Consider the following 19234-nt stretch of genomic DNA (forward strand, 5'->3'; position numbering starts at 1 on the left):
GTAGATAGGTGGGTGGGGGGAGGGGTGTGCTTGAAATACTAATGGGAACAAAAAGAAGTTCACTTACTTTCCTCATATGTAGGCTATGTAAAGGGCCACAAAGTATCATCTAGTTGACAGTTATCTATATTTTTCCTCTGTTCTCGGCATAAATTGTAATTCCTCTCCACATGTTTTTGGATTACATATCCCACTTAATGATTTCTAATCATTAAATTAGTCCCTCATTGGAGTTCTTTATGTCTTCAACTAATCTGTGGCCACTCTAGATATTTCAGAATCATATCTACTTACCAATGAAGCTTCTGTATTTCCTTCTCATTCCATTCCTCATCCTGAGTTAAACCAGGTAAACATTCTAAGGAATGATTCTTCATCTTGGATCTCATTGTGTCAGTAATTGGAAACTCACTCCCAATACCAGATTTCTGAGGATTTTTTTTAGCAGAACATCTAGCTTTCTTTTTTTTGATATGAAATTCATTTTCACTTTCTTCAGTTTCAGATTCAGAAATCACTGGGATTTTCTCTGTGGTATTCCTTCTACTTTTTCTCTGGTGAACTACCTTTTCTTTGGTGCTGCTTGCTTTGGTTTCCTCAATATTCACAGCTCTTGTTCTAATTTTCTTTTCTGTTTCACTCTTGTCAGCAGACAAATCTGAGCACTGATGCTTGCTAAATGACACAGTTACTTGATTTTCAATTTTCTTCAATTTTGATAACAATGTTGTATTTTTCTTAAAGTCAGAAGTGACCGTTTGTTTCTTTTTAGAACTAGGTATTTTTATTCTCTGGTTGACAGTGAGTATATCACGTTCAATGCTATCTTCCTTGTTTCTACTTTCATAACCTGCACCACACTCAAATGCATTTTTGGAAGTTTTTCTGGGCTTACTGATGGGACGTGTATTTTCATTTAAGTCTGATCCACTTTCTTTCTGAAGGTTAGGCACTACAAAATCTGTTACTGCTTTAATGGTACTAGAGGACACATTGTATTTCATGCATTTTTGCTCTATCACATTTTTAGATTTAAGTGGTGTTACTACAACATAAGCTTCCTTCTGATTAGCAGACATATATTTTCTTTCTTTGTTTGAGAAAGGTGATTCCCTTGAGATGATAATGTCAATGGATACATTCGATTCTTCGGATCCCTCTTTAATTTCGTAAAACAAAACCAAAGATTAAAATCTCAAATTAGCTACAAACAAAATATAGAAAAACTATTTTCACAAATAAAATATACTGTTTTATCCCATAAACTCCACTGTCTACACTACTGTCATATGAATCTTCCTGAAGCATGGATCTGTTTAGATCACTACCCCTTCGACTGTAAACATACTATTTTTATACCAACTTGTCCATGACTTCTAACGGTCTACTTATTGTGCATATAAGCTCCTCCACCTGCCTTTCCATATAGTTCTATTCTCTTGTTGTACTCACATCTGAATAATATTCTGTGTCTGTGAGACCACTGTTTTCTCAAATTTTTAAAATTCTCAACCTTCACTCTACCTGGAAAGTTCCCTTCACTCATTTATAAACCAAATCACTACCTGCTTCAATTCTGTTCTCTAACTTATCTAGTACACAAACTGTCCCAATTACCTCAACTGAATGAAAGCTCTTTCAAATTTCCAGAATACTTTTAAATATTGCCATGTTTTACAATGTGCCTTGCATGTAATTACACTTAGTCTTTCAACTAGACTGGGGGAAAAAAAAACAACACATAACTTAATTAGCCCTGGCTGATGTGGTTCAGTGGATTGAGTGCTGGCCTATGAACCAAAGGGTTGCTGGTGTGATTCCCAGTCAGGGCACATGCCTGGGTTGCAGGCCAGGTCCCCAGTAGGGGGCACGTGAGAAGCAACCACACAATGTTTCTCTCCCTGTCTTTCTCCCTCTCTTCCCCTATCTCTAAAAATTAATAAAATCTTAAAAAAAACACTTAATATACTTTGTTTTCATTTTTGGGTTTTTTTTCCAGCTGGTGCTAGTTCAGAGTCTTTCATGTATACAGTAGATGCTAAATAAATATTTATTAAATCAACTCTTTGGAGCTAAAGTATTTAAAAGACATAAGAAAACGAATAGGGTTGCTAAAACCTTACTAGGTATGTAATCCATGAAATAGAAGCTGTATTAGCTAAGGAGGGAATGAGGAGAACATGGAACTCCATCTGCACGGCCTCATTCTCATCCCTGGTGGTAGACATAAAGACACTCTTTTGCTGAATCCCTAAAACCTCTGAATCATCATGGCATACCAACCAAATGGAACCTGCAAGTCTTTACTATAGACTTGCACTAGTGTCACTAGTTAGAGCAAATTAAAATGAGGTAAATTCTCAAATCTAAAACTTAAGAAGCCAGAAGCCAAACTAATTTAATTTCTGACTTTAAATTATCCAATTGTAATTAGAGATAGATACAAATTGTAAATGACACCAATCATCATAGTGATATACTGTCAACAACCAACACATATTATGTGATATTTTAAAGATGAATGACAAAAAGAAAAGAACATTGTAATTCATGAAGTGGTACTAATCAAAATCAAGAAGTTTCTACAAGACTTCTTAATGGAATCATATATCTTCACATTATGACTAGAATGTTTCTTCTAATTATTCACAAAAATATGATTCAAATGCTCAATTGCAAACTTTCTAATTTTGACCAAAACATTTTTCTTAATTTCATAACAACATACAAAAAATGTTATTAAGCTGACGGATTTAACTCAACATGAAATTATAAGGTTGCTAATGCATAGAGAAAAGGGTCTATACATTCTGGTATGCAGGATTTTAATGAAATCACTCTAAAAAGCACAGTTACACAAAACTAATTTATGGTTTATTACCAATTTCATAAAAGGATTCAGTCTTTAAACATATTAAATGCATATTTAAAATGATATATTTTGTGTTTTACAAAATTATTTAAAGATATCCAGATTAAAGGAGGCAAACCTATAACTGAATGTAGTATTTAAAGTAATGAATATTTTATTATGTACATCATTTTCTGTGAAACAGTAACACCTAACATTTATAACCACTGAAATAGCATTGAAATAAATAGTTGTTCTACCATTTTAGATTTGGAAATTTATGAGATTACTTTTATTATATTAAAAAATGTCAAATAGTAGCTTTCTACTTATTACAAAACCAACAAAGACATATTACCTTGCTTCTGACTTTTAATTATCTTTTCATTTGTTCTTCTTTCACAATTTTTGAGTTTCTTTGAAGACAACTTTTTACATTCTTTTTTCCCAACCAATTCCTTCAAAATCAAAAGATAACTTTTTACTATAACAGGTACTACCTATAAACATGACCTTAAGCATTTTCACAGTATTGTATCAAGTATACAAATTTCATTAGTGGAGGCATTCAGAGCTCAAGCTCTGAATATGTGAGTACTGACATTCTCACATATTTCCTTTACTGATTTAATAATGTCATTTGAAAAGTGCTTACATATGTATATACATATATATTTTATTTAAGCCTTACTCTAAGAGCTAAAATTTTTGTTATTGTTGCCTACATTTTTCCAATGAGACACTGGGAAAACAAATTATCAAGACCTACATTTACCTACAGTGTCAAAATTAATGAAAAGTGATACTTAACAAACAGAACTCACAATTTCTGTAGTATACATCACCTCTGTACAGTGTACAGTAAAAGCTTACCTGATTAGGTAAGTTATATTCCCCTTCATTTCGAACAGTATCATCTATTTGGTCATGTGAGAACCTCAATGGTGGTTTATTTTGGTGATAACTTTGGCAAATATTTAATTCTGTAGCTCCTGGCAACTTACTGTGCTTATTATTCTTCAGTTCTACGAGTATAAAGATGGAGATTTCAGTAGATGATTATGTAAAAGATGTCTTCCCACATTAAAGAATTCACTTTGAAAAAAATCTGTGTAATGCAACGTCATAAATACTTGTTAAATTTGATTATGATATAAAGCAATTTTTAAAAAAGATTGTTCATTTATTTTTAGACAGAGGGGAAGGGAGGGAGGAGAGGGAGAGAAACATCAATATGTGGTTGCCTCTCCCATGCCCCCAACTGGAGATCTGGCCCACAGTCTAGGCATGTGTCCTGACTGGGAATTGAATCAGTAACCCTCTTGGTTTGCAAGCTGGCACTCAATCCTGAGCCACACCGGCTGGGGCTGATATAAAGCCATTTTATCTGAACAGAATCACTCTACATAGGGCAATATTTTATTTAAATTACTTTTATTTTCTTAAAAAAAAAACCAGACAGCCATATGATTCATTACTATCTACTTTGGATCTCCTTTGTCACACCTAAAGGCAAAACAGAAACGTTAAAATATTTTGTAAATAAATTCCTGTTCAACCTAACTCTGTATCAACTAAACAGAAAGCTAGTAAGTTTATTTCCCTTGTATTTCTTCATGTATATTGAATGCTTATGTTTCAGTTAGTTTATGTACACCAATATATAACTAAATCCATGCTAATTAAAATTTTAAGCAAAACCGAATTATAAAGGATATAGTATAGGCTTAACAGTTATTGAGCTGAGATTCTAGACAAATTAAAAAGGACTCATAAAACTATGAAAACATTTTTAGTATTCTAGAAGCTGTACTTGAAGACATATAATGGATGGTCTTTGCTCTTGAGATTATTACAGTATAGTAAAGGAGGTTGATCTCTTATAATATACTCTGGTTAAGTATAACAGAGATAAATTAATAGCAATGCTATGACATACATATTATAGCACTAAATATGCAAAACCCCATTTTGGGTAAATCACTAAAATATATACAATCACATCATCTTAAGTTGGTTGGTGCCTTTGCATAACTTTAGCTGTTTAATGTTAGAAGTGGTTTTGTTTTATTTCAGTAATTTTTCTCATGAAAAGTATAACAATAATGATAATAAGTACAATAACAAAACTAACCACCACCACTCAAAATAACTTATGTATATAACATGAGGACAATGTCTTAACAGTTTCATAAAACAAAGATTTAGCAAACCACACTATAAAAACGATATATCCAAAACAGAGGGCAGTAACATTTACCCCTAGCTTGAGCTTCCCAAAGGGGAGGCATCTATCTCACCTTATTCATCTCTAAGTAGCTAACAGCTAACATGGATCAAGACTCATGTAATGTGCTTTAAAAATATTTAAGTGATTTTCCTATGGACACAGTTGGCATATAAAATAGTTTACCAAACTTTAGTATTTTACATTTATATCCTCAAACATTTTACCAGTAACTTTCACAATTTAGCAAAATTCCTTAAAAGCACTGCTCTAAGAGAAAGGACGGATGGGGTAGAGAGATGTTAAGATCTAAGACTAAAAAACACACAGCAGTTGTTTCAGCCCCACAACTCCAGAATACTGAAGATGGTCTACCAATGACAACAAGCAGTATGTCTAAAGGCAATCGGATGACTTTTGATAAAATGAGGAAAGGATGAGAAGGAACTGGAGCAACAATAAAGAGTAAATTTTAGCTAGTTCTGAGCAAGTAGTCATCTTCATATTTAATCCATTCCTTTGTCTGTATTAGAAAGGATAAGCAAAGTTTCAAAGGGAGTGGGGTGCTACAGACACAGGGAAGTGGGGTACAGTGGGATGGAGGACTGACATATCCAGTATGGTACCATGTTTTTGGTGGAAGAAATCCTGAGCTCTGGAAGTTCTGGAAAGCTCTTTGTTACCAGGTCACAGTAGAATCAGCAGAAATTTATACAACAGATTCTAGTAACTTTTACTCATCTTTATTATCTAGAAAAGGCAGTAAGTTAATTCATGTTCATGCTTTTTAATAGGGGGATGGGGGAGGTTTGGGATGTGAGGCAAATTATAATTTTGGCAAAAAGAAAACAGAACAGTTTTGCCAGCTACCTTTATAGCAATGGCCACTCAAAAACACATACCATTTCCTCCATAAAAACAAACTGGTTTTGTCTATGAACAGGAATGAAATTTAATAAAAATATGTAGGCATCTTTAATATAGGTGTGAGGTAGGCTGGCAACCTAAATACCTTGACTCTAGGAAACCAAAAGAACAATTATCTCACTGATACATTTATCAGCGTTCTTGGTAGTCTGATTAATTAAAAGATAATATTTAATGATGTAAGCTGAATGATGACTATGAATTATCTGCTTTGTAGTTTCTCCTCAACTAGTGGAAAAGCAGCAATTTTATGAGAACTCGATACTATATGCATTGTAAACAATTAAACAGTGTGGGGCTCATGTAAGAACACATCACTATACCAACAGAGAAGAAAAGAGCAAACATACCCAAATGACTACAATCAAGGTCATAAGTGGTGCTGGTTCTTTGGAGGACGTTTGTTTGTTTTTCTCCTGCATCGTTTTTCATTGAATTTCCTATGTCAGGGACAAATCTTCCACTTTTCTGTTTTTGTCTGGCCTTTCTCTTTTTCTTTTCACAAGCCCTAAAAACATAGAGTATTTTTCCTCTACAGATCTCAAAAAAGTGAAAACAAACAAAAAAATAAACCCACAAATAAATGAAATTCTCCTATACCTAACATCAACCCCAAATATAACACTAACCCTGACCATAACCCTAACTATAACATACCAACCCTAACTATAACTCTAACATTTTTCCTAATTTTAAATTTAATACTAACCTTTACCCTAAATCTACCCATAAAATTAATTCTAAACCTAACCCCTAACTGAAGCCATCACCCTAACCCTACCTCTAAATCAAACCTTAATTAAACCTACCCCTAAACCAAAGACCCTAATCCTAAACTTTTTATCCCTAACTCTATACCTAATCCTAAAGCAAACCCTAATTTTAAACTCAACCCAAACCCTAACCTAACCTTTAACACTAACCCTATACCTATAAAAGAAAAAAACAAGAAAGAAAGGGCAGGGTGGGGGAGGGGAAGATTCCTTCACGTGAAGCTTTCTTCACTGCAGTAAAGATTATTTTGATATCACATTATTTAAACCTTTATGGCTTCCACACCTTTTCCCACAAAAACTCAAGTATAATATTGTAAGTCAAAAGATTCCAATATAACCTTGTAAGTGCTTCCTACTCCAGGCTTTTGTATTTCCTACTTCAGCTGTTTTATAAGAAAATTATAAGACAAATCCCATCAGTTGCTTATTCTGGTGTTTATTTTTAGAGGGAGAAAGGAGGGGGAGGGAGGGAGAGGGGGAGAGAGAGAGACACACACACACCCTGATTTGTTGACCCACATATTTATGCATTCATTGGTTGATTCTTTTACGTGTCCTGACTGGAAATTAAACCCGCAACTTCTGCATATCGGAACAATGCCCTAACCAACTGAGCTACCAGCCAGGGCTCAGTTGCTTATTTTTATACATAAAGTTTACAGAAACACAGCCAGCCACATTCATTCAAGTACTGTCTATGGTTGTTTTTCCTCTAAAAAGAGCTGAGTAGTTGCAATAGAGGAAGCATGCCCACAAAAACACTATCTGGCTCCTTACAGAAAAATGCCAACCCCTGTTATAAGTTCTTACACTGCATTGTGATTAATAAACTTATATCAATCTATCCCCTATAAGTTCCTTAAGGGCAAGAATTAATCAAATTCTTCTTTGTTTTCCCCATGCCCATACAGTAACTACAGAGTGAATGAATGAAAGAAAAAAGACCAAGAACTTCATTCAGACTTGTGTTAGTTGACTCTTAAAGGGTAGACTAAGGACGACTCTTTGAAATGTCCTGGTTTTATTTTCCTCTTAGATTTCCACATGACAGAAATTCTAGTAGAGTATTACTGCCTTCTGAAAGTCTAAGATGAAAGAGAGCTTCAAAACTGGCATTTCTATAAAAAGAAATTAAACTACTTTACACTGGTTATGAGAGTATATACATTTTTAAAAGCTCATTAAATTGTATACCTAAAATGGGTGCATTTTATCAAATGAAAATTATCCTTCAATAAAGTTGTCTTTTTGAAAAGTTAAAAAGTACTTTACCTTAATTGTTCTAGAAAATTATCAATGTGCTCTTTCCAATTTTCTGGAAAGCCAAACATAAACTTCCTTATGAGATAATTTGGATATCCTATTTAACGATAAACAAACAAAATTATCTAAAAACCTAGAATTTTAAAGAGATGTCAATTATTAAATCATTCAAAAAATATATACTTATTGTTTACTATGTGCCAGGAACTGTTGAAGATACTGAGGATTCAGCAATTAACAAAATAATCAAAATTCCCTGCCTTCATGGAACTTGCCTTCTAGTGTGAAACAGAAAACAAATCAGTATGTAAAGTATCTTGTTAGATGGTCATTGATGCTATAGAGAAAAACTATGCAGTTAAGGGGGAATACGGGTACCAGTGTGTTCATTCACATGGCATTTTAAAAAAGGATAGTCACAGATGTTCTCACTGAAATGGCATCATTTGAGTAAAGCTCTGAAGGACTTGTAGTAAACCATGTGGCAATAAGGAGTTAAAACACTGGAAGCAGAGAGAACAAAACAAAAGGCTATGAGGCAAGACTGTGCTTGGTCTACTTACAGAATAAAGAGATTAGCCTAGTTAAGGTGGAGTGAAGAGAGGCTAATACTAGAAGGCTACTCAGATGGGCAACACAAGCAGTGGAGGAGCATAGGATACAAGGCCTTGGAAGCATTTTATAGACCCAGTCTTTTACTTTGGGTGAGAGGAGAGCTATGCAAATGTTATGACCAAAGGGGCCACAGGAATTGACTTTAACAACACTGTAATAGCTGCTACTTTGAAAAGAGTCTGTGGAAGTACAAGAGGAGAAACAATGAAACCAGTAAGGAGATTACTGCAATGATTCAGACAAAACAAGAGGGAAGTCTGGACTACAGTGGCCAGCAGAAGCCTAGGTTCCAGATGTATTATGGCGATAATGCCAATAGGATGTACTGACACACTAGAGGTGTGGGTATGAGAGAAATTCAGGATTTAAGGATGTCTCTGAGGATTCTGTCTAGCCACTGGAAGCATGGAAAGACGGGGAAGACTGTAGGCTAAGCAGATTTAAGGGAGAAGATCAGGTTTTGGATATATAGTCATGCACTGCATAAGGATTTTCAGTCAACAATGGACTGCATATATGAAGGTGGTCCCATTAGATCATAATGGAGCTGAAAAATTTGTATCACCTACTGACCATGTAGCATCATGATTTCACAATGAATGTATTACTTACAGCTATTAATACGGAAGAAGGATAAAAAGATTTTTGTACAGCTGTACAATGTGTTTGGGTTTTAAGTTCTTATTGCAGAAACAGTTGCAAAGTTCAAAAAAATTAGGGCCAACATGGAGGCGTAAGTAGCTACACTTTGCCTCCTCGCACAACCAAAAGGACAACAAATTTAAAAACAAATTTTTAAATTTTTGTATTGTGTGGAAGTCCAACAACCAAGGCGCTAAAAAAGAAACATTCGTCCACACCAGTAGGAGGGGTGGAGATGGGCAGCCAGGGAAGAGGACCCATGGCAAGGCGGTGGCTGGAGAACCAGGCGGTCCCACATTTGTAAGTGGATAAACTGGAGGAATAGCTGGGGAGTGAAGACAGACCACGCAATCCAGGGTTGCAGTGCAGGAAAAGAAAGCTTCAAAATGTCTGGCTGTAAAAAAACTGTGGGGGTTGCAGTGGCAGGAAAAACTCCTGGTCACAGGAGTCCTTTGGAGAGACCCATGGGGTCCTAGAACATACACAAATCCAGCCACCCAGGAATCAGCACCAGAAGGGCCCAATCTGCTTGTGGGTGCCAGGGGAAGTGACTGAAAGCCTGCTGAGAGCCGAAAAAGCAGCACTGTTCCCTCTCAGACCCTCCCCCAAAGACTGTCACCATTCAGCGATCTGGGTTGCCCTGCCCTGGCAAATACCTAAGGCTCCGCCCCTTCCAATGTTAAGAGGCACGCTGGGACAAAGAAATACAGCCCAAATAAAAGAACAGATCAAAGCTTCAAAAATAGAACTAAGTGATTAACAGAGAGACAACCTATCAGATGCACAGTTCAAAACAATGGTAACCTGGATGCTCCTTGAATTGGTTGAGTATGGTCACAAAATGGAGAAAAAAGTGAAGGCCATGCAAAGTGAAAAAAAGAAAAATATACAGGGAACCAAGAGTAAAGGGAAGGAAACCGGGACTCAAATCAACAATTTGGAGCAAAAGGAAGAGATAAACATTCAACTAGAACAGAATGAAGAATGAAGAATTCAAAAGAATGAGGAAAGGCTTAGGAACCTCTGGGACAACTTCAAACAATCAAACATCCGAATCATAGGGGTGCCAGAAGAAGAGGAAGAGCAAGAAACTGAAAACTTATCTGAAAAAAATAATGTAGGAAAACTTCCGCAATCTGACAAAGGAAATAGACATCCAGGAGATACAGGAAGCTCAGAGAATCCCAAAGAAGTTAGACCCAAGGAAGCACACACCAAGGTACATCATAATTAAGTTACTCAAGATTAAAGATAAGGAGAGGATCTTAAAAGCAGCAAGAGAAAAGGAGACAGTTACCTACAAAGGAATTCCCATAAGACTATCAACTGATTTCTCCAAAGAAACCTTGCAGGCAAGAAGGGGCTAGCAAGAAATGTTCAAAGTCCTAAAACACAAGGACATATATCCAAGATTACTCTATTAAGCAAAACTATCATTTAGAATGGAAGGCCAGATAAAGTGCTTCCTAGAAAAGGTGAAGTTAAGAGTTCATCATCATCAAGCCCTTATTATATGAAATGTTAAAGGGACTTATCTAAGGGAAAAAAGATCAAAAACTATGAACAGTAAAAACAGAGGGGAGGGGGAAAGGTACAAGAAATAAGCAGCATAAATAGTAGATACAAAATAGGCAGGGGGAGGTTAAGAATAGTACAGGAAATGGAGAAACCAAAGAATTTATACGTATAACCCATGGACATGAACTGGGGTGGGGTGGGGGTGCAGTGGTACAGGGTGGAGGGGAATAAAGGGGAGAAAAAAAATGGGACAACTGTAATAGCATAATCAATGAATATATATAAAATAAAAAAGTTAAAAAATTAAAAAGTTTATAGAGGTAGAAAGTTACAGTAAGCTATGGCTTAATATTAAAGAAAAATATTTTTATAAACTTAGTGTAGCCTATGTGTACTGTATTTATAATGTCTACAGCAGTGTACAATAAATGTTCTAGGTCTTCACATTCACTCACTATTGCCTCACTGACTCACCCAGAACAACTTCCATGCAAGCCCCATTCATGGTAAGTGATCTACACAGGTTACCATTTTTATCTTTTATACCATATTTTTACTATACTTTTTTTTTTATGGTTAGGTACACAAATCCTTATCACTGTGTTACAACTGCCTACAGGATCCAGCAGAATAATATGCTCTATAGGTGTGTAGCTAAGGAGCAATAGGCTGTACTGTATAGCCTAGGTGTATAGTAGACTATATTATTTAGGTTTGTGTAAGTCCACTCTACAATGTTCACACAATGATGAAACCACCTAACAATGCATTTCTCAAAACAAATCTCTGCGATTAAGCAATGCATGACTGTATTACGTTTAAGACGGCTGTAGACATCCTAATGGAGATGTCAAGTGAACAGATGGAAATTGAGTTGAGTGGCTAGATGAGTATTCTTGGTTAGAGATGCAAATTTGGCACTTGTCACCACATAGACAAAATATAAAGTCTAAAAGAAATCAGTACTGCACGGGATGCAGAAAGAGCCCTAATCTACTCCATTATTAAGAAGCAAAGAAGAAAATGAAAAATGAACAAAGAAACCAAGAAGGAAGAGGGAGTAAAATGGCATGAAAACTGGAATATGGTATTCTAGAAGCCAAGTTAAGAAAGTGTTTCAAGGCGTTAGGTATGATTAACTGTGTCAAGTTCATAATGGATTTAGCAATGTGGGGTACTGCTGACTTTGATAAGGGCTGTTTCTATGAAGAATTGGGCACTGAAGCATGATTAAAGAGAATTCAAGAAAATGGGAAAAACCTCAAGAAGAATTAGATATAACAAATCTTCTGAGTTGTTCTGCTATAGCTGAGAGCAATAGTGGTTGAAAGAAATGTGGTTAAAAGATGGATCGATCTCTTAAAAAAAAAAAAAGAGGGATTGTTTTTGACAGGAAAAGGGAGAATAATTGCTGTGATATCTTTGAGTAAAAGGGAAAATGGGAGCTAGCATATAAATGGAGAGGCTGACACAGACAGAAACATGAACTGTTCATCCATACAAAAGGAGGTCCAGATGCAAGCAGGTGAGTAGATATGAGAAGATGTTCTCTTCTGATTGTTCCTATTGCTCAGGTGATAGATACCCTTTCTTCCTCATCCCATTTCCCTACCTGAGTGAGGGAAGGAGGAGGTCTTGGAGATTTGTAAAAATATGAAGTAGTCATTAAGGAGCATGGGAGTGTGAATGAATGAGAGAAATGTGGTAGGATTCTAGAGGCACTAAGGTAACTTGTTGCTGATAATCATAAACCTAAAGTAGACCTGGTCAGATTTTTTTTTCTTCAGTTATATTCAGACAGAAAATTAGATTATGCCAAGAATGCCAAGACTGTGTTTGTGCTGGGCAGGTTTAACAAAAAGAGGACCTAGAGAGTTAAATTACATTCTTATAAAGCAATTCTTACCAAATAATAAACACTTCACTTGAATTAAAAAAAATCACTAGGCTTATTTAAACTGTCAAATAGTTTTATGTAGTGTGATCAATTCTTTTAATTTTTAATTATGGTTGAGTCACAACTTTAAAACACCCAACTGAAAGTAAAAATGTATATTAGTATTAAAAATATGATTAATTGCTTCATTTATTAAAATAACTTATTAATTAATTAATAATCAGTCATTACCTGCTTCTTTCATGGAAATCCGATCTATCATTCCTTTTAATATATAAATGTTGCCTGATAATGTCCTAAGTTTGTTTTGTTCAATCCGTTCTACAATTGCATTACTGTGCCAATATATATTAGTGATGTCTCTAGGAGGGAAAAATAGCTTAGTTAAGGCCAAAATATTCACATTTTACTAGTAGATAGTCACGATATACATAGATAAGTATAAACATTTATAATAGAAAATAATTTGCATTCCAGCTATATTAACAATATTATTTATTTAATTATAATACATTTGAGGGCCAAGCACTGCAGAACTCAATGGCTTGGCTAATGTGGTCCCCAGAGTATGTGCCAAGAAACTGTGGTGACCAAACCATAATGCTAGTATAAAGTATATAATTAACGAGGAGGCAGGTAATGTCTTTAAATACATAGCGTTGACAGTACTTGCAATTCCATCTTAACTGATGCTAAGCTTCCAAATAATGATTTCCTTGTCCCTCTTCTCAGGGCCTGTACTATGTTAGATTTCATACAGTTTTTAGTTTGGATCCCTCTAATCTTGCGGGCTGGGTTTTTTTTTTTTTTTTTTAAGATTTTATTTATTTTTAGAGAGGGGGAAAGGAGGAAGAAAGAGAAGGAAGGAAACATAGATCAGATGCCTCCTGTATATGCCCCAATTAGGGACCAAACCTACAACCCAGACACGTGCCCTGACTGGGAATTGAACCAGCGACCTTTTGCTTTAAACCAACTGAGCCACATTTGTCAGGGTTAATCTTGTGGGCTTTTTTACCCTCTCTATACAGCCCAATGTTTTTACCTTCCTCTTTGAAAAGTATGAAAAAGAAGTTCCTGGGAAAACTGCAATGTCAATCATTTACTCATAAATCTACTCTTAATACTTCCTTATGAAGCTAAAAATAAACATAAAATAGAATGAAATATGAAGATCTCTTAGTTGAACATTCTCCAATTCACTAGATAACTAATAATAAATACACTATATCTAACCGTAATAAGAAAGTTCCTTTCACTTGGTCAAATGGAACTACACTCTTCTCATCCTGTTTTTTTCTTTATTAATTTTATTTCACAAACATTTAAATAGCACTTCAAAGTACCATTCTCAAGTCTTAAAAATATAGCTCATTTCAAAATAATCCAAAAGGTAGTAATATTATCGGCATTGTAGAAATGAAAAAATTGAGACTGAAAGAGAATATAGAACTTGCACAAGTCATACGTCAGTAAGCAGCAGCAATGAGATTCCAACCAAGGCAATCTATGCTGCATTTTGAATATTCAGGAAATGGGCACAAGCAGGCAGAAATGGAGTGAGCAAGACAGATTTCATATACTAAACCTATAAACTTCCAGTACTTAAATAGTGGTACTCTGTATTGTTTTCATTACATGCCATTTTTTACAATTTTTTTTTTTTTTTTTTTTTACCACTAACAAATCGATTTTGAATAGGCAATGATCCTAACAGATTAGCAGAATTAAGCAAAGCCCACTTACCTGCTGATGCTTTCACTTTAGGGAGAACCAGAAAGTGTCAATGATTACTTATTATGTAGCTGTATGGCAAAGTTTTAAATTAATTTTGATTCCTTTTCTTGATCACTAATTTATATCTGGTTGTCCCAATTTAGATGTGAGAATCTGGACTGAAATGCATGTAGCAAATATTAACTAACCATATATAATTAAGCAGCAAATACCAGTCAACTTATTAAACCTCTGGGGAAAAAAAAAACACTGTGTATAAAAATTTGAGCTGTCACTATTTTAAATATAACCTAAAAAGGCAAAAACAAGAAAGCTGGTCACAATCAACACTTAGAGTCATTTCACTTTTTTGCCTTCAGTTTGCAATCTAGTTAAGACAGTCTTTGTTTTATAGGAAGATGCTACTTCTCATGCTTCTCCTTTTAAGCCCTAATATACAGTGTCTTATTTTATTATATATTTTATTAAAAGAATATTCAAATGTTATACTTACATCAATTTTCCTTCTACACATATAGCAGTGTTATTGTTGATGATTTTAATCATCCATTCCTGTAGCTGGACTACCTAATCAAGCATAAAATATATATTTTCTGCATTACTTGTAGTATAAGCATTGAAAAATCAATTTACATTAAAAGAAAAGCCTCATAAGTAATCCAAATGATTCCTTACTGCATATCTATATAAAAATCACATTCTCTTTTAAACAGCAATAAGGTTAAAAGCTCTTGTGAACAGTAAACAGAAAAGATGAATGGCAAGAGAGACTAAATTGGAGTAGTAGTAGTTTGTTCTACAATCACAATCAATTATATTTGAACTATTCTTAATATCTAATATCTCACCACAGGTGAAAAACATCACCTAAAATCCTAAGGTAGCCATTAAAACACAAATTCCCAAAAAAGACCCAATAACTTGGAGAAAACAAGAGTCTGCTGTATAGTATACTCATCCCTATCACTCATATCACTAAAAAATTACATCTTTTTTTTTTCAAAGTTGAAGTTGCATTCAATTTTCTATAAGCATTAAAGGTAATTGTTAATGATCTAAATTTAACAGCATTGTATTCCAAAGCAAATATCTGAACAACTCAGACAATTCCTTATTTTAGGACAAGTAAAATCCTATCATAAATGAAAACTTCTGTGAACACTTGTGCTAATAAGTTACAGTTTCTATTGTGTAAAAACAATTTAATATTGAACTATTTCTGATGAGATATTTAGCCCAAAGGCATAAAATAACTAATCTGACAAGCCATATACTTTATATATAAAATCATAAACTTATATATAGATAAATTCTCCAGTGGTACTTTTATGCTGAGTCAATAAAAGATGTTAAAATAGAATGATGCTCTTAGTTACTGCCCTTCTGAAATTATGTTCATTTAAAAAATTATAGCCCTGACCAGTGTGGCCCAGTGGATTGAGTGCCGTCCTGCGAACCAAAAGGTCACCAGTTCAATTCCTGGTCAGGGCACATGCCTAGGTTGCAGATCCTGGGTTGGGGACATGCAAGAAGCAACTGATCCATGTCTCTCTCGCACATTGCTGTTTCTCTCCCTGTCTTTCTCTCTCCCTTCCCCTCTCTCTAAAAATAAATAAATAAATAACTAAATAACTAAACAAACAAAATCTTTAAAAAAAATTATAAGTAGGACTTAGGGAAAAAGCAATAAATTTTTTTTTTCTACTTCCACACTTGGAGCTACCTGAGATATATCAAATAAGAAGTCGAATGGTATTAAAAGTAAAAGTTAACACTAGCTAGTGTTCCAAGTACCTTAGATATATTGACTCATGTTATCCTCATACCACTAGGAGGTAGGTACAAGTAACTTCATTTACAGATAAAGAAACTGTAAGGTCTAGTTGAGTAATATAAATAACTTGCACATGTCGCACACAGCTAGTTAGTGGCACAGATGGGTTGTAAATATGGGATTGTAGCTCCAGAGTCCTATACCATACTGTTTATATAAAATGTGAAGATATTCATTCATATTTACTCAGCAGTTATTTGTTGAGCAGTATGTGATGAGGCTGAATATCTTCAGGACTGAATTATGTATAGTCCTGTAAACATGGCTTAGTGTTTTCTCTCTCTTTTTTATTCCTTACCTGAGGACATGCCTACTGATTTTAGAGAGAGGGGAATGGAGGGAGAGAGAGAAACAGTCATCAGTTGCCCAAACAAGCACTCAACTTGCAACGTAGGCATGTGCCCTGACCTAGAATCAAACCCACAACCCTTCAGTTTACGGGATGACGCTCCAAACCAACTGAGCTACACCAGCCAGGACAGTGTATTCTCTTGACATAAGAAGTTACTGGAGACTTCTGAGCAGAGGATGGCATGATTTAATATTTTAAGGAGCTGCTGGGTAGAAATTGAGGATTATATAGAGTATGGCTTCTCTCTGGAAAAAACCCACCATTAACTTTTTAAAAATTAATGGGCAAACCTTTAACAATTTTACACTGTATCTTTCTCCTTGAACTTCTTGTTCCATTCCAGCCTCTTTAGAGAATGTCCTAAGGTAACATAGGTTGATAGTCTGAAGTCTTTTATTGATCACTATATTACTTTACAACAGAAAAAAAATTTTCAAATCTTTAGCTGCTACATGTAATTCCTTTCTTTCTTTATTGTTCTGTTAATAGTACTGTAAAAATCAGGTAAAATAATTATAAACAGAAATAAAGTCAGTGTTCATCCCCAAAGAGAGTAAGCATATTCTTGAAGACTATACAGCTGGTAGTACAGCAAGGTAAGATTTAACACCTGTGTCTATTTACTTTCAAACCACTGCTCTTTTCACTAGGCAACACTGCCTCTATGTTAAATAATAATAAAACACAAAAACAAAGCTACTGTTAATAACGAGTGAGCATAGGAGCTCAAGCTCTTGAAGAATGGGAATAAAACAAATATACACCTGCCTTATAGGTTTTCCTACCTTATTATTTTTAACTCCATCCGTAGTAGTTTGACATACACTTGGAGGAGGAAGCTTTGAAGCATATCTTTTTGATCTCCGAGGTACTGTTACATGAACTCTTGGAGTTGCAAGCACAATTTTACACGTGTCATTTACGGAACCTGGAAGATCAGTCTCCTTGGGCATTGTTTTCTCATTTCCTTCCTTAATTTCTGGTTGTGAAGTTCCTTTTGTTGTTACCTCACTATCAGAAACCCTTAATTGACTGCCATTTTTGATAGAAATACAGTTAGTACTGAGAGTCTCAACAGTAGCATTTTGGGATTTTTCATAGGCAGAATCAGTGCCTTCTAAAACAAATGTGTCCTTTTTGGACTTGGTGGTTGCAACTGTATTCTCCTTTGAAAGAAGAATTTGTTTCGCCAGCTGAGCTCTAGTTAATGCCCTCTTTGAGACTCCTGCAGCTGAAACTTTTTCATGTTCTTGGTTCAGAACTGGAAGCTCTGCAAAAAACACAAAGTCAAATCAAATTTACAGAAGAATCATATGAAATTAAAAAGAGAGAAATGGGGCAATTTTTAACTGTTCATATTCAAAAGAACTCTTCAGGTTAGGAAACTCCATCCTCCTGCCCAGTCTTTTCTCTAAGTGCCTCTGGCTTTTATGATTTAATCTTTCATCCACAGTCAAAGCTTATTGCTTACACATGGGAAATAATTATCTAGAACATTCAACAATACATTTAAACAACAAACTAAGAAACAAAACCAAAAGCACTTTACCATAAGTTAAATTGTGCAGAGGTGCTTTCTTTGCCTGTTGACACTGAATCTTTGGCTTGACTGGAAGTAAAATATTTGATGGTTCTAGAGGAACTTCTTGTACTGAGGCTGAGATTTTTTTTAAAGAAAGAAGTTGAGTTGTATTGATATTAGTCACTGAGAAGGAAAAAAGGAAGCCTTTTTAAAATCTTGAAATAAAGACTTAGGTTGTAATAATCAGACCAATATAGTATATATACTTTTCCTTAAGTTTCACTCTTTATAATCTTCTAATGCCTTCACTCGATTCACTATACCTATATTATGCTGACAAAGAATTTTTAAAAACTTCCCCATGTCACAACTTCCAAGCTCTATGCAAAAGTATACTACTGGACTTAGAAGCCTAGAGAACTTGAATAAAATTCTGGTGCTGCCACAGATTGGGTACATATATGCTAAGATTACAGATGAAGTGCCAGCCAGTTTTGAAAATTCTGATTCTGCTTCAGGCTGCTGTAAATTTGTGAAATGTGAAAACAGTTGAAAAGGTATAACTTATACTTTAAAAATAAAAATGTTGAGGCTCAATAGCAAACTCAATCATAACTAATAACCCCTTAACCGCGCTTTGGCAGGTCTTCAAAGGCACAAATCTGATATGCTTATAAACTAGACAACAAGAACTACAAATATCGCTTATATTTATTCTATTATACCTCCTATATCAATACAGAAGTTATTTCATACACAAAAAGAAGGGTAATAGACTTAAAATTTGTAGCAGAGAAGAAAAACTAAATTATTTTCTATGTTTAATTTCAAGTATTGGTTAGAGGAATGGTGGCATGAGATTCCCTTGGTCTTCCCCTTGAAGTTTCAACAATTAGAACAGCCATATCATAAGAAAAGATTCCCTACAAACATGCCTGAGAGATCTACCCATTGAAACACCTAAAGGTGGGCAAGTGGAGCAAATAGAGATAAAGGAGAATGACAAAACAACACAGCAGCAAAAGCAGTAATAAGATGTTTAAAGATTTTTATGTGTTTATTTTTAGAGAAAA

The 19234-nt window shown here is 34.8% G+C and overlaps 1 protein-coding gene across 1 annotated transcript in view; it reads right to left on the minus strand.

Moving 5' to 3' along the window:
- Positions 1-19234, minus strand: part of MIS18BP1 (MIS18 binding protein 1) — a 48204-nt gene that overhangs the window by 22262 nt on the left and 6708 nt on the right. Inside the window, exons 2-10 of the mRNA XM_054592350.1 lie at positions 18189-18344; positions 17425-17909; positions 14947-15020; positions 12948-13078; positions 8054-8141; positions 6356-6513; positions 3725-3876; positions 3210-3309; positions 295-1159 (exon numbers count right to left, since the gene is read on the minus strand). Of these exons, the coding sequence (XP_054448325.1) occupies positions 295-1159; positions 3210-3309; positions 3725-3876; positions 6356-6513; positions 8054-8141; positions 12948-13078; positions 14947-15020; positions 17425-17909; positions 18189-18344 (2209 nt within the window). The remainder of the gene's footprint in view (positions 1-294; positions 1160-3209; positions 3310-3724; positions 3877-6355; positions 6514-8053; positions 8142-12947; positions 13079-14946; positions 15021-17424; positions 17910-18188; positions 18345-19234) is intronic.

Source organism: Pteronotus mesoamericanus, unplaced genomic scaffold (assembly GCF_021234165.1).
Source record: "Pteronotus mesoamericanus isolate MK-2021 breed Mesoamerican mustached bat unplaced genomic scaffold, CSHL_Meso_final contig_100, whole genome shotgun sequence".
Classification (NCBI taxonomy): domain Eukaryota; kingdom Metazoa; phylum Chordata; class Mammalia; order Chiroptera; family Mormoopidae; genus Pteronotus; species Pteronotus mesoamericanus.